We start from the raw sequence: 13,165 nt of genomic DNA on the forward strand, positions 1-13,165 counted from the left end.
AAACTATATTGATAGTTGGCCCCAAAAAAAGGCTTAATATGGAAGGATATGAGAAGTCTAGTGTAACAGAACATATCAATCCTTTACCTATCATACGGTTAAGACCATACTTAGAATGCAAGTGAGGGCGACGATCACTTGTCCAGGTGAAGTTGGCGTCATAATGATGTCATGTGGTGGCTTCATGGTCCATATGAAATCCAGCACGACTGACGAGAGTGTCCTTAATAATGTAATCCTCTCCTTTCAATTGCCAATTGCCAATTGCCAATTGCCCAAATGTTTCATAAACACATGGGACCTTGCCATTTCATTTTATATACCAAAATCGTGTGTTTCGTTTCATGTTTGTTTAGTTGACCACATGAGACTGATGAATATGTTAATTTATTTTGAAAACATTAGGAAATGAGAAAATAGATTAAGATGCTCAACTTATCATGTTCAGAATAAAGAGGTTTTCATGTTCAACTAGGTTCGAGTGAATAATACTAATAAGAGTTTTGATATAGCTGACCCAAAAAGGGTTTTTAATAGTATAGATTTTAACAAGTTACTAAAGTTTTACCGAATTAACGTGTGGAACTAACTAACATGGTCACTTTGCTTTCGTCAAGAACGTTGAGATATTTAACAAGATATTTTAAGTACATTTTTTTTTCTTTTTGAGCCCAGTAAATTAATTTTCTTCTCATTTTCGGATTTAACTTACCTAAGTATTATTTGGACTCAAATCAATAATTCAATGGTGGATAAATAATTGACCATATTAACAACATTGAGGTCAAAGAATTAGCTTCAGTCCTTCTAACAAAACAAAGGAATAACGTTAACCCTTGTAAGTGCAAATTTCAGTACACAAAGTTGTCATGCGCCGGTTTCCAGTCAGTCACACCGGTTGCAACCTCGTTGTTGTCGAAAACCGGTGACATATGTCTCCTAAATGCCGGCAACTTCATCCTTCCTAACGTAGACTTCGTTTTCAAGTACGTGTGGGATACGAGCTTCGACCTCAAAGTCATCGATTGGTGTAATCGTCTTCAATTAAATACTATACCGGAAGTTTTTCGGTTTAATTCAGTTTTGGTTCATGTTAGTTTCATAGTTTCTTGAGCTTGCATATGAAACTGATACATATCTATGTCCGAATCATCTAGCTTGAAATTAATAAAGATTAAAGAGTCGTTTTTCTGTTTTAGTTTTATTTGTTATTTATTAATTCACGTAGACTTCGGTACTTTACGGTTCTTACTGATCGTTTCGTCCACTCAATGAACAGTATACCGGGCTTTGACATTATGCAAGGTTATCACAAGATGATAGGTAAGAAGTGAATGACACTCAATTTATCAAAGACATTTGACTGAGGTACTTATGATAGCAAACCTTGCTGAAGCCGTACGTAGACTTACAAAATTGTCAACATATATAAAAATAGAACTAGCACGACTGAACATTTTAGAATTGGTGGAAAACGTTTCTATCACCTGACTATTCTTGTTGTTTCATTGGGTACTTTAAAGGGACCACTAGCTTTGTTGAAGAGGTTCCTTAGCGTGTCAACAATTGTTAGAAACGGTTTCCACACAAACCAAGCCTGCAGTTAAATCTGTGTGTTTGTTTATGATTATATATTTATAGCCTAATTAATTATATTAAATTTAATCAATAGTCATTGTAATAATAAATGTATTTAAATTTTCTTGGAGGTTAAAACTGGTATGTATATTTGTAAAAAATTTACATTCAAAATTCTAAAAATGATATTTTTTGTAATAAAAGGTGTCCGAATAACATTTTTATAAAATGGAGGGAGTAGCATATTTAAACTATGAAATGAGTGAGTTGTTTTCTTCTTCTTCTTAATTTATCTTATTTGCATGCACAGTGTTTTAAACTCTATTTTTCAAATAAATTAATTAGCTTTGACTTTACAGACAAATAATTAGCTTAACAGGCAAATGAACAAAAAAAGTTAATAGCAGCTGACTAGCTGTAAGAACAATTTTATAGCAGTTGAATAACCGTTACCCATTTCTTTCTTTGGTCAACATAACCTATAACTCTACCAAAACTTTTTATTGTATAAAAAAACCCCAATATCTCCCTATAAATAACACTAACATCACAATTGAGCTGCCACATTCTCACATTCTTTAATTAAGTTTCATATACTCTGATAAATATCCAAAGATCAAACCATGGCAACAAACGCGTGCAAATTCCTTTGCCTCATTCTCCTTTTTGCCTTCGTCTCCCAAGGTATAGTGTTATATATATACACTTATATAGAACAATATGTTAAAATCTTCACACATTATTAGATATACCAGGTCTAGTTCGTTTAAAGCTTACACTCTTTTTAACATAACAGCACGTAATATGTATTCTATAACTAATTTTTCTTTCATAATTTTTTTGCCCTTGGAAAATTTAGGATTTGGGTGTTCTAGATCCTTTAGTGATATATCACTAAAACAATCAAAAACCGGAAAAATGGTCAAGAACACACCAGAGTGGGAAGTGACATTGACGAACCCTTGTTCCTGCACAGGCACTGACATAACGTTGACATGTGACGGTTTCAAATCGCTCACACCCATCGACCCTTCGCAGATATTGGTAGCCGGTGACGAGTGTTCGCTCATCAACAATTTATATGGCGAAACTGACTTTGTTTTCAAATACGTATGGGCCGAGGAGTTCGATATCAAGATCAAGTCGGGCGAAATAGCTTGCTCTTAAATTTTCTGCCCTTGGTTTAATTTGGTCTTTGTCCATGTTTGTTTAGTTACTTGAGCTGATTGAGCATGTGAAGCTGATGACCATTATTACATATATATTGTCTTTATCATTAATAAGATTTAGGCTAATAAAGATACTCGTTTTATTTATGAGTTTTATGTCATTTATTGTAGTTATTGCATTTGATATTCTGCTGACAAAACATTTGTAACATTTTGTGTGTTTGTCGTTACATTTTTCTAAGCCGCACTTTCATCTAAGCCCTTCAAAAACAATACTCCTTTCAGCAGCAGTGTTTGACCACACTTTCATCTAACACGTTTGATTTTCGGTTTGGTTTCAATACAAATAATTTTATTTTTATTTTTTCGGTTCTAGAAATATCAGATTTCTCGGTTATTTACAAAATTCAGTTTAGTTCAGTTATTTTGATTTTCGATTTGGTTGGAATAGCAAAGTTAGGAACCGGCTAATATCCAAAAAAATATTTGGATTCAATTTGGTTATGATTTTTTCGATAATGTTGAATAATTTGTTTTAAAGTTAAATATCGAGTAATTTAGGCTGCTTGGATAAAAAAGAATTGGGTAATTGATCATATAACTTTAAATATATCAGATGATCAATTACCCACACATATATATATATTTGTTTATGAATTTAGTTCAATTTTGGTTATTTTTGTTATTTTGGTTTAGTACATTCTTTGGTTCCAGATGCATGTGTCTATCTAAGCCTACTCTCATCTATGTTGATAAATTTGTCAGCGTACACAGTGCCGGCCCTGGCAAAAAATCAAGGAAGCATGTGCTTCTGGTCTTTAATTCTATCACAAACATTTCAGCCCAAAAAAATGTTGTAAACCACTTCAGTTCGACTGGATAGAGGTTAGTTAGTTTAAGTAACAGGTGCAAAGTTTGACCAACCGGCCAACACTTTCTATTCTTTTTATTAATGTAACATTTAGTGGCCCAAAAACTTAAATGTTGCTTTTGGCCCACCAAAACTCAGGGCCGCTACTGAGCGTACATACATAGTTTTCCTCCTGGATGATGCAATAGAAAACAGTAAGCACGTTAATTAGACCCGTCAGCTCCAGGGTCAAACTATGTTGCATCCATTAATTTCTTTTGCTATTACTACTTTCTGATTCATGTATGTCAGTCAACGAGGTTATTAGGTTTCTTGCGTCTCAAGCAAATGACTTTTCATTTTCCCAAGATATTGATGTGGGCATCTTTTTGTGAAACCTTTCGAGTTGCGTACATAGTAACATAAAAAGTAACCGACGTCACCAGAGCTAGCACGAGTGAACGTCTTACAGTTGGTGGAAAAGCGTTTCTATCATCTGATATTCCTTTTGTTTCATTGGGTGCTTTAAAGGGACCACTAGCTATTGTTACAAACTGTTTCCACACGAACCAAGCCTGCAATTAATTATGTGTTTGTTTATGCTTATATCCTAATTAATTATGTTTTATATAATAATCTTAATTAATTGTATTTGATTTAATCAATAGTCATTGTAGTATTAAATATATTCAAATTTGATTGAAAGTTAAAACTGGTATTATTGTAAAACGCTTACATTAAAATTCTAACATGAAACTTTTATAATAAAAAGTGTCAAAATATTATTTTTTATAAAACAGAGGGAATATCATATTTAAAATTTTGAGATGAATGCGTTATTTTCTTCTTTTTAATTCGATCTTATTTGCATGAACAGTATCTTAAATTCCATTTTTCTAATAAATTAATTAGCTTTGACTCTAATTAATTTGCATGCAAGAACAATTTAATAGCAGTTGAATAACCGTTACCCTACTATTTTGTAAACCATGTTGATTGCAACTTGCTAAGTAGATCAAAGAACACATCCTTTATAAAAAGTTTTTTTTTATTTGAATAATTTAACATTCTTTCAAAAAGAATAAAATAACTGTTACCTACTTCTTTATTTGGTCAACATTAGTTATAATTATACCAAAATTTCTTCTAGATACTCCCTCTGTTCCTAAAAGATCCATATTCTAGTTTTTTCACACATTTTAATAAAACATATTAAATTTGCATAATTTTTTTGTGTTTATTTTTTTCCATAATTTTAAGCCAATAAAAAACCAATTAGTGCAATTAAGATTTTTGAAGTTTGCAATTAGTTAATAAAACTTGTATTGAAAATGTAAAAACTGAATCTTTTAGAAACAAAATTTTTTTCTAGAATATGTATCTTTAAGGAACGGAGGGAGTATTATTTACCAAATAATTTATAAAAAATTTGATTGCATCGTCATTGTATTCATTCTCAATAAAAGCATGACTTACTAATAAATATGACATTGTTTAAAATTAATTATGACATAGATATATACATTTTTGTAATTTTGTATTTAAGATAAGATTTTTGAAATATGCTAATAACTAATTGATTGTAATTAAATTAATATAATCAAATATAACACTAAAATGTAATAATAGAAATATAAAAATATGTAATATACATATCTATTCATTAAGAAAATGTAAATATAGCATAGTCAAAATTAATTATTGTAAATTAATTTTTACTAAATTTAGTCAAATCAAAGTTAAAATAAAAAATAGCGTTACAGAAATAGCAAACTATAATTTTTAATCATAAAAGATATTTTATTCTATAAAATAAACCCAATACCTCCCTATAAATAACACTAACATCACAATTTATCATCCCCATTCTCATACTTACTAAGTTATATATATTCTCTGATAAATATATATCCAAACATCAAACCATGACAACAAATGCATGCAAATTCATTTGCCTCATTTTCCTCTTTGCTTTCGTCTCCCAAGGTATTATACAATTTTCGCACATTATTATATATAGCAGATCCAATTCGTTTAAAGCTTACACCGTTTTTAACATAACATCACGTAATGTGTAATTCTATAACCAATTTTCTTTCATAATTCTATTGCCCTTGGAAAATTTAGGATTTGGGTGTCAAGGATCCTTTGAGGATATATATCTGAAACAATCGAAAACCGGAAAAATGATCAAGAACACACCAGAATGGGAAGTGAGAGTGACGAACCCTTGCACCTGCACAGGCACTGACATAGTTTTGACATGTGTCGGTTTTAAATCGCTCACACCCATCGACCGTTCGCAGTTATCGATATCCGGTAACGAGTGTAAGATGACCAACAATCTATATGGCCATAGTGACTTCGTTTTTAAATACGTATGGGCCAAGAAGTTAGATATCAAAATGGAGTCGGGCGGAATCGCTTGCTCTTAAATTTTCTGCCCTCAGTTTAATTTGGTATTTGTTCATGTTTGTTTTGTTGATGAGCATGTAAAACTGATGATCATTATTATATATATATATATATATATAGAGAGAGAGAGAGAGAGAGAGACTAATAAAGATGTACACGTTTTATTATTGAGTTTTATGTCATTTTATTAGTCGTATTACTGTTCACATTTTGGTGACCAAACAATTGTAGTGTTTATCGTTTTATTTCTCTAAGCCACACTTTCATCTAGGCCGTTAAAAAAACAATACTCTTTGCAACTGCATTATTCGATCACACTTTCATGATCATCTAACTATCTAAGAAATGATCAACATACGTAGTTTAATTTCTCCATGAATGACAGTACAAATAAAGACAGTAACCACGTAATGAGCAAGGAGATAAAACACCTTCCGCTACTTTAAATGTCATAAATGGAATTGAAGATGTGTTGACCAACTTTGGTTTGATCATTTAATATAAGTGTGTTTCAAAAAAAAAGGAATCGAAGATGTGTTGACCAGCGGTGAGCCATTTACAAGCAGTCAACAAGTAATTAATATACATTGCCAACGGATCTAAAAATACTCCATTCGTTTCGTAATAAAATATGTTTTGATTAAAAGTACAAAGATTAAGAAATTTATTTTGTAAAAGAAAATAATATTAAAAATATAAAAATTTAAATCAAGTTAACCAATATTCATGCAGTAACATATTATTAGTCAATCAATTTCAACAAAATTAAAATTATCTTAAAATATATTAATTTTATATTATCAAACATCAAATTTTCTATCAGATATTCAATCAGTTTCAAAATAGTTATTGTTTTAGAGTTTTGCACACAAATTAAGAAACTAGTTAAATACTCAAATTTATCCTTGTTTAACCATTATAATTGCATAACATTTATTGTTTATCTTAGTTTAATTAGAGGTAAAATAGAGAAATTAATAGAAAAACATTGAAATCAAAAAACGACACTTACTTTTTAACAAAAATTTTATGTTACAACGACAATTAATTTGAAACGGAAAGAGTATTTTATATTACAGAACTGATGGAGTATATTTAGTTACAGGATTGTCGTTTCTTTATTAATTGTGTTTATATAATATAATATCGTTCCAATAAAAAGTTCATAGATTCTAATGAATTCAAGAATTGTAACCCTATTAGTTATTAATTACGGAAGCAAGAGACTTAACGTTAACATTAACATACGCAATGGCTGTATAAATTTGACCGATTCGTTTCTCATTCTCCATCTCTTAAAAACAAAAATCACAATGGCGTTTGCTCATAAGTATTTTGTTATGTTTCTACTTCTATCTATCGTTACTCAAGGTAATGTAATAGAATCTTTAAAGGCTTTTTGCATATATCTCAGAAATTTCATGCGTTTAGTGCATATATGTATTCTTAAATCCAGTCATCATCATGGGACAATATCTCCATTTTTTTTCATATACATATAGAGTTACAAAACTGATAAAAAAAGGACAAATAACCCACACAGGACACTGCCGCTGCCGTTCCACCGACCTCCAGATCGGCGGGGTGAGGACCGGGAGATATATTGCCGCACAACCGGAGTGGAAAGTGACGGTGGTCAACACGTGTAACTGTCCTCAGAAGCAGGTGATTCTCACATGCGAAGGGTTTGCTCCTGTGAATCCTGTCAAGCCATGGCTACTTCGCCCACAAGGAAAAGCGTGTCTTCTGATTAATGGAGAAGTTATGCCAGCTGGAGCCACAGTTGAGTTCGCTTATGCCGGCGAGCCTTACATCTTCAGACCCGTCAGCTCCAGGGTCAAAATAAGTTGCATGAATTAATAATTTCTTTTGCTATTACAACTTTCTGATTCCGTGAAGGTTAGAATTCTAGCTCTTTCAGAGTGGTATCTCACTCCATGAATCTAGGAACTTTTGCTTGCATTATACTTTTTATGTTCCTGAAAGTAAGATTTTCTAGAGTATTCACGAATTTAATAAATGTTTATAATTTAATTTATTTTTTACTTTATTATACACTTTTCAGTAACTTTCCACCAATAAAATTTAATGAATTCAAATATTCTCAATTAATGTTCGTCAAAAGTATAAAAAAGTACCTTAACAGTATAGAAAATCTATCTTTGTGGAATAAGAAAAAAATCTAAAACATCTTATTTTCAGGAACGGAGGTAGTATTATTTGGTAATCTTTTTGATATAATATTAATATATATATAAATCAAGAATTTTTTTTGGTTGAATCAAGAAAAAGTCGTGTAGTAAATTCATGTCGGTGAACAAGGTTACTAAGTTTCTAGCGTCTCAAGAAATATGACTTTTGTTTTTGCCAAGATATTGATGTGCCCATCCTTATTTGTAAAACTTGAGTTACATACAGAAGAGGTTAAACATTCACAGAGAAACAAAGTATTATATCATTTCCTCTGCAATTCCTCATCTTCATCTCTGCTTGACTTGCGAATGCGATCATTGTGTGTCTCATGGTGACAGCACGTTGCTCTTTTTGGTTTTTGCTCTTAAAAGTGACAGACGTCACCAGAGCTGTTGGGTATAAAAACCAAATCAGAGAAAAAATACTTATTGGGCCAACAGAAGCATAGGCCTTCTTATAAAAGCACAAAAGTTATAATAACCAAATTGGTTTCAGTTTTCAAACGTAGCATTATACAAATTCTTAGTCAACGTTAATGGTAGAATTAAATCGTCAAAATAGAAATCTTAGTCATCTCTTCCGCTCTTAAATTATAGGCTTATAGCTTTAAAATTGGAAGCCTTCTGTTCTGGATTCAAATTTACATAACCATAGTAAGCAAACGAAACAAATAAAAATAATAATAATTGATACAGCAAGCTAAGCACATTAGCTAATCTAAATTCTTTTTAAATTGATTAAAGTTGGGAAAAAAAACTTTCCACATTTCCAGCAAGACACAACGAAGACTTCCCTTCTGGTCGGTCCCAAAGACCATGCCGTCCAGCAAACGCACAACGAAGACTTTCCATCTGGTCCCATTTCCTTACCATTTCGTCCGTCCCTTATGATAATAATAATAATAATAATAAATTACAACAAACAAATTGTGTATATTTATTTATTTATTTATTAAAAAACACTATTTTATTGGGTGGATTAGGGTTCACTCCATCTCTCTCGTGTCGTGTCTTCTCTTTGTTTGAATTATCAACATTTGTTTCATTAAACGCTTCTCCTCCTTACAACAAGTCAACACCTTTTCGAATCCTCTCTCTTTGATTCCTTAATGGGAAAGCCAACGGCTAAGAAGACGCCAAAGGATGCTTCCGGTGGCGGTGGAGGCAAGTCAGGTGGTAAAGCCAACCACCGCTCCGCTTCAAGAGCCTTCGACGAAGACATGGAGATATTCATTAACCGAGCAGCCGAGCTCAAAGAAGAAGGCAACAAGCTCTTCCAAAAGCGCGACAACGAAGGAGCGATGCTGTGCTACGACAAAGCCGTGAAGCTTCTACCCAAAGACCACATCGATGTAGCGTATCTTCGAACCAGCATGGCCTCTTGCTATATGCAGATGGGGTTAGGCGAGTACCCTAACGCGATTAGCGAATGCAATTCGGCTCTCGAGGCTTCTCCTAGGTACAGCAGGGCCTTGCTGAGGCGCGCTCGCTGCTACGAGGCTTTGAACAAGCTGGATTACGCGTTTAGGGATGCTAGGATTGTGCTGAACATGGAGCCTGAGAACGTGAATGCGAATGAGGTGTTTGATAGGGTTAAGAAGGCGTTGGTTGATAAAGGTGTCGATGTGGAGGAGATGGAGCAGAGCTTTGTGGATGTGATGCCTCTTGGCACTGCTCGTTTGAAGAAGGTTGTGAAGAAGAGTAAGAAGAAGAAGAAAGAAGATGAAGTTAAAGGGAATAGAGCTATTGTTGAGAGTCCAAAGGCTATCATAGCAGAGACAAAGGAGGAGAAGAAGAAAACTACTTTCAAGAAACAGAAAAAGAAGAGTGGTAATAAGGGAGGAGATGACAAGGTTGTTGTAATGGACAAAGAGGTCATTGCCTCTGAGATTGTCCAAGGAGGAAAAGAAGAGACAACGGTTACTAGGACGGTTAAGTTGGTTCACGGAGATGATATAAGGTGGGCGCAGTTACCGTTGGATTCTAGTATTAGACTTGTGAGAGACGTAACCAAGGATCGGTTTCCTTCTCTAAAAGGGTTCTTGATTAAGTATAAGGACACAGAAGGTGATTTGGTTACTATCACCACATCAGATGAGCTGAAGCTCGCTGCTTCTAATCATGATAAGCTCGCTTCCCTTAGATTATACATAGCAGAAGCTAGCCCTGACCAAGAACCAAGTTATGATGGTGCTGAAAAGGATGTGAAGAGAGTGAGCAGCGTTGCGGATAGTGGAAGTGTTGGAGAGTCTTCGTGCTTTGAGAACTGGATCTTTCAGTTTGCGCAGCTCTTCAAGAACCATGTGGGGTTTGACTCTGACTCTTACTTGGACCTACATGACCTTGGGATGAAGCTTTACACAGAAGCGATGGAAGACGCTGTAACCGGCGAAGAAGCGCAAGTGCTCTTTGAGATAGCAGCTGATAAGTTCCAAGAAATGGCTGCGCTAGCTATGTTCAACTGGGGGAACGTCCACATGTCTAAAGCCAGGAAGCAAGTCTCTTTCCCCGAAGATGCTTCGAGGGAAGCTGTACTAGAAGCGGTTGAAGCTGCGTTTGTGTGGACGAGAAACGAGTACAACAAAGCTGCTAAGAGATATGAAGAAGCGGTTAAGATTAAACCTGATTTCTACGAAGCTCTCATCGCGCTTGGACAAGAGCAGTTTGAACAAGCAAAGCTTTTGTGGTACCATGCGCTCAAAGGGAAGGTGGACATAGAGAGTGAGGTTTCTCAGGAGGTTCTTATGCTTTACAACAAAGCTGAGGATAGCATGGAGAGAGGGATGCAGATTTGGGAAGAGATGGAAGAGCGTCGTTTAAACGGAATCTCAAAGCTGGATATGCAGAGAGCGCTGCTGCATAAGATGCAGCTGGATGGATGGTGTAGAGAAGGTGCAGATGAAGAGACGGTGGAGCAGACGGCTAATATGAGCTCCCAGATTAATCTCTTGTGGGGCTCCATCTTGTATGAACGGTCTATAGTGGAGTATAAGCTGGGGCTAACGACTTGGGAGGAGTGTTTAGAGGTTGCAGTTGAGAAGTTTGAACTAGCTGGAGCTTCTGCGACTGATATAGCTGTTATGGTGAAGAATCATTGTTCAAGCGAGAGTGCACTTGAAGGTAATCAATTCTTGACAAGAAGTCACAACCAATTGTTTTTCTGATATCTTTCTTTTTTTTGTAATAAACGCAGGTATGGGGTTCAAGATTGATGAGATAGTACAGGCGTGGAATGAGATGTATGATGCTAAAAGGTGGCAGATGGGTGTGCCATCTTTCCGGCTAGAACCGATGTTCCGGAGACGAGCCCCAAAACTGCATGATATCTTGGAAAATGTATTTTCTGAGTCTGCTTGAGGAAATGTTCTTCTCATATGTTATCATTAGGTAAGCAAGTAGTGACTCATAACCGGTTCACATCGTCTTGAAATATGTTCTGTCACATCTGTCACAAAGATTTCCCCACTGTCTTGATTAGTTGTTTTGTCCTTATAATTGTGAAGATGTCTGTGTTTTTTATCGGGATGTTGTTTGATGGAAAGCTGATCTTATGAATGTTTTCAACAATGTATTGCAGGTACTTTGTTTGTTTGGGAGTAATGTTCATTTTTCTATCCTCCTTTTTGTGTGTGGTGGATATCGATCTCCACGGGATATACTCTTGGCTTCTGCGGTATTCATATGTGGTGGCTGAGACTGATTGGGATCCAGTCAAGAGAAGAAGGTTATAAATGGTGATAACTCTCTTCTCTTCAGATTTGATACAACATATGTTGGTTGTTTGTTCTTTTTGTTATGGATTAGTGTCTTTTAATTGGTGATTGTTGTATGAATGTTTGTTGTACCTTTACTTCAGATTTATTTTTTATTTTTTTGGTCAAATACTTCAGATTGTGCTATCTTCAGAAGAAAAAGAATAATGTGTTATAAAAAAACTAGAATTTTATTGTATCGAGAAAATTTAAATAAGGGCAAAATTTTATACCCGTATGAGAAGATAACACTGATAATAAGAGAGGATGTGTTATTAGAAGGAGAAGGAATGGTGTGTTTACAATCGATCGAAACGATCGTTTATATAGAAAAGAAATTCACTGTGCAAATAGTGCAACGGGCCCCACATCCTTTATAATTTTCAACATATGCGGCTCATAACACTCCCCCTTGGGGACCGGTGTCACTATCCACTCTCGCTTAACGTCTTCGTTGCCTCGTTAAAAACCTTTCTAGGAAAACCCAATGGGAAAAACCATAGTAAGGTAAAAAGAGTACAACTACGTAAGCTCCCCCTCGAATGAGCAGTCATAAATCCTTCTGATGATGCATTCCAATGTTACGAACATGTTTTCTGAATATCGAAGTCGGAAGTGATTTTGTGAAGAGATCAGCTGCATTGTCGCATGATTGGACATATCTTACTTCAATCTCTTTCTTCTTCACGAGCTCTTGAGTGTATGAGAAGAACTTCGGATGAATATGCTTCGTTCTATCGCTTTTGATATATCCGTCCTTTGTTTGAGCAACACATGCTGCATTATCTTCATATAAAATAGTTGGCTCCGTATTTTCGCCAATCCCGCTGCTTGAACAGATGTGTCGGCTCATTGATCTCAGCCATACACATTCTCTACTTGCTTCATGGAGTGCAATGATCTCAGCATGATTTGAAGAAGTAGCCACGAGCGTTTGTTTCTGGGAACGCCAAGATATAGCAGTGCCTCCGATCGTAAAAACGTATCCTGTTTGCGATCGGGCTTTGTGTGGATCTGAAAGATATCCTGCATCTGCAAAACCAACCATTTGACCTTTTGAACTTTTAGGATAAAATAAGCCTAAATCAATGGTCCCTTGGAGGTAACGAAAAACATGTTTGATCCCATTCCAATGTCTTCGGGTTGGAGATGAGCTGAATCTTGCCAAAAGATTCACAGCAAATGATATATCAGGCCGTGTACAATTTG

At 34.8% G+C, this 13,165-nt stretch overlaps 3 protein-coding genes across 3 annotated transcripts; all 3 read left to right on the forward strand.

Moving 5' to 3' along the window:
* The first annotated feature begins 2,131 nt into the window (after positions 1-2,131).
* Positions 2,132-2,894, forward strand: LOC106299963. Its single transcript, XM_013735994.1, has 2 exons — positions 2,132-2,262; positions 2,438-2,894. Exons 1-2 carry the CDS (start codon positions 2,202-2,204, stop codon positions 2,743-2,745), a joined length of 369 nt encoding a protein of 122 aa, XP_013591448.1. The 5' UTR covers positions 2,132-2,201; the 3' UTR covers positions 2,746-2,894.
* A 4,431-nt stretch (positions 2,895-7,325) lies between these two features.
* LOC106329218 lies at positions 7,326-7,872 on the forward strand. Its single transcript, XM_013767836.1, has 2 exons — positions 7,326-7,383; positions 7,556-7,872. Exons 1-2 carry the CDS (start codon positions 7,326-7,328, stop codon positions 7,870-7,872), a joined length of 375 nt encoding a protein of 124 aa, XP_013623290.1.
* Positions 7,873-9,174: 1,302 nt separating this feature from the next.
* Positions 9,175-12,103, forward strand: LOC106310647. Its single transcript, XM_013747876.1, has 3 exons — positions 9,175-11,324; positions 11,398-11,591; positions 11,782-12,103. Exons 1-2 carry the CDS (start codon positions 9,314-9,316, stop codon positions 11,559-11,561), a joined length of 2,175 nt encoding a protein of 724 aa, XP_013603330.1. The 5' UTR covers positions 9,175-9,313; the 3' UTR covers positions 11,562-11,591; positions 11,782-12,103.
* The last annotated feature ends 1,062 nt before the right edge of the window (positions 12,104-13,165 follow it).

Source organism: Brassica oleracea, chromosome C1 (assembly GCF_000695525.1).
Source record: "Brassica oleracea var. oleracea cultivar TO1000 chromosome C1, BOL, whole genome shotgun sequence".
NCBI lineage: Eukaryota > Viridiplantae > Streptophyta > Magnoliopsida > Brassicales > Brassicaceae > Brassica > Brassica oleracea.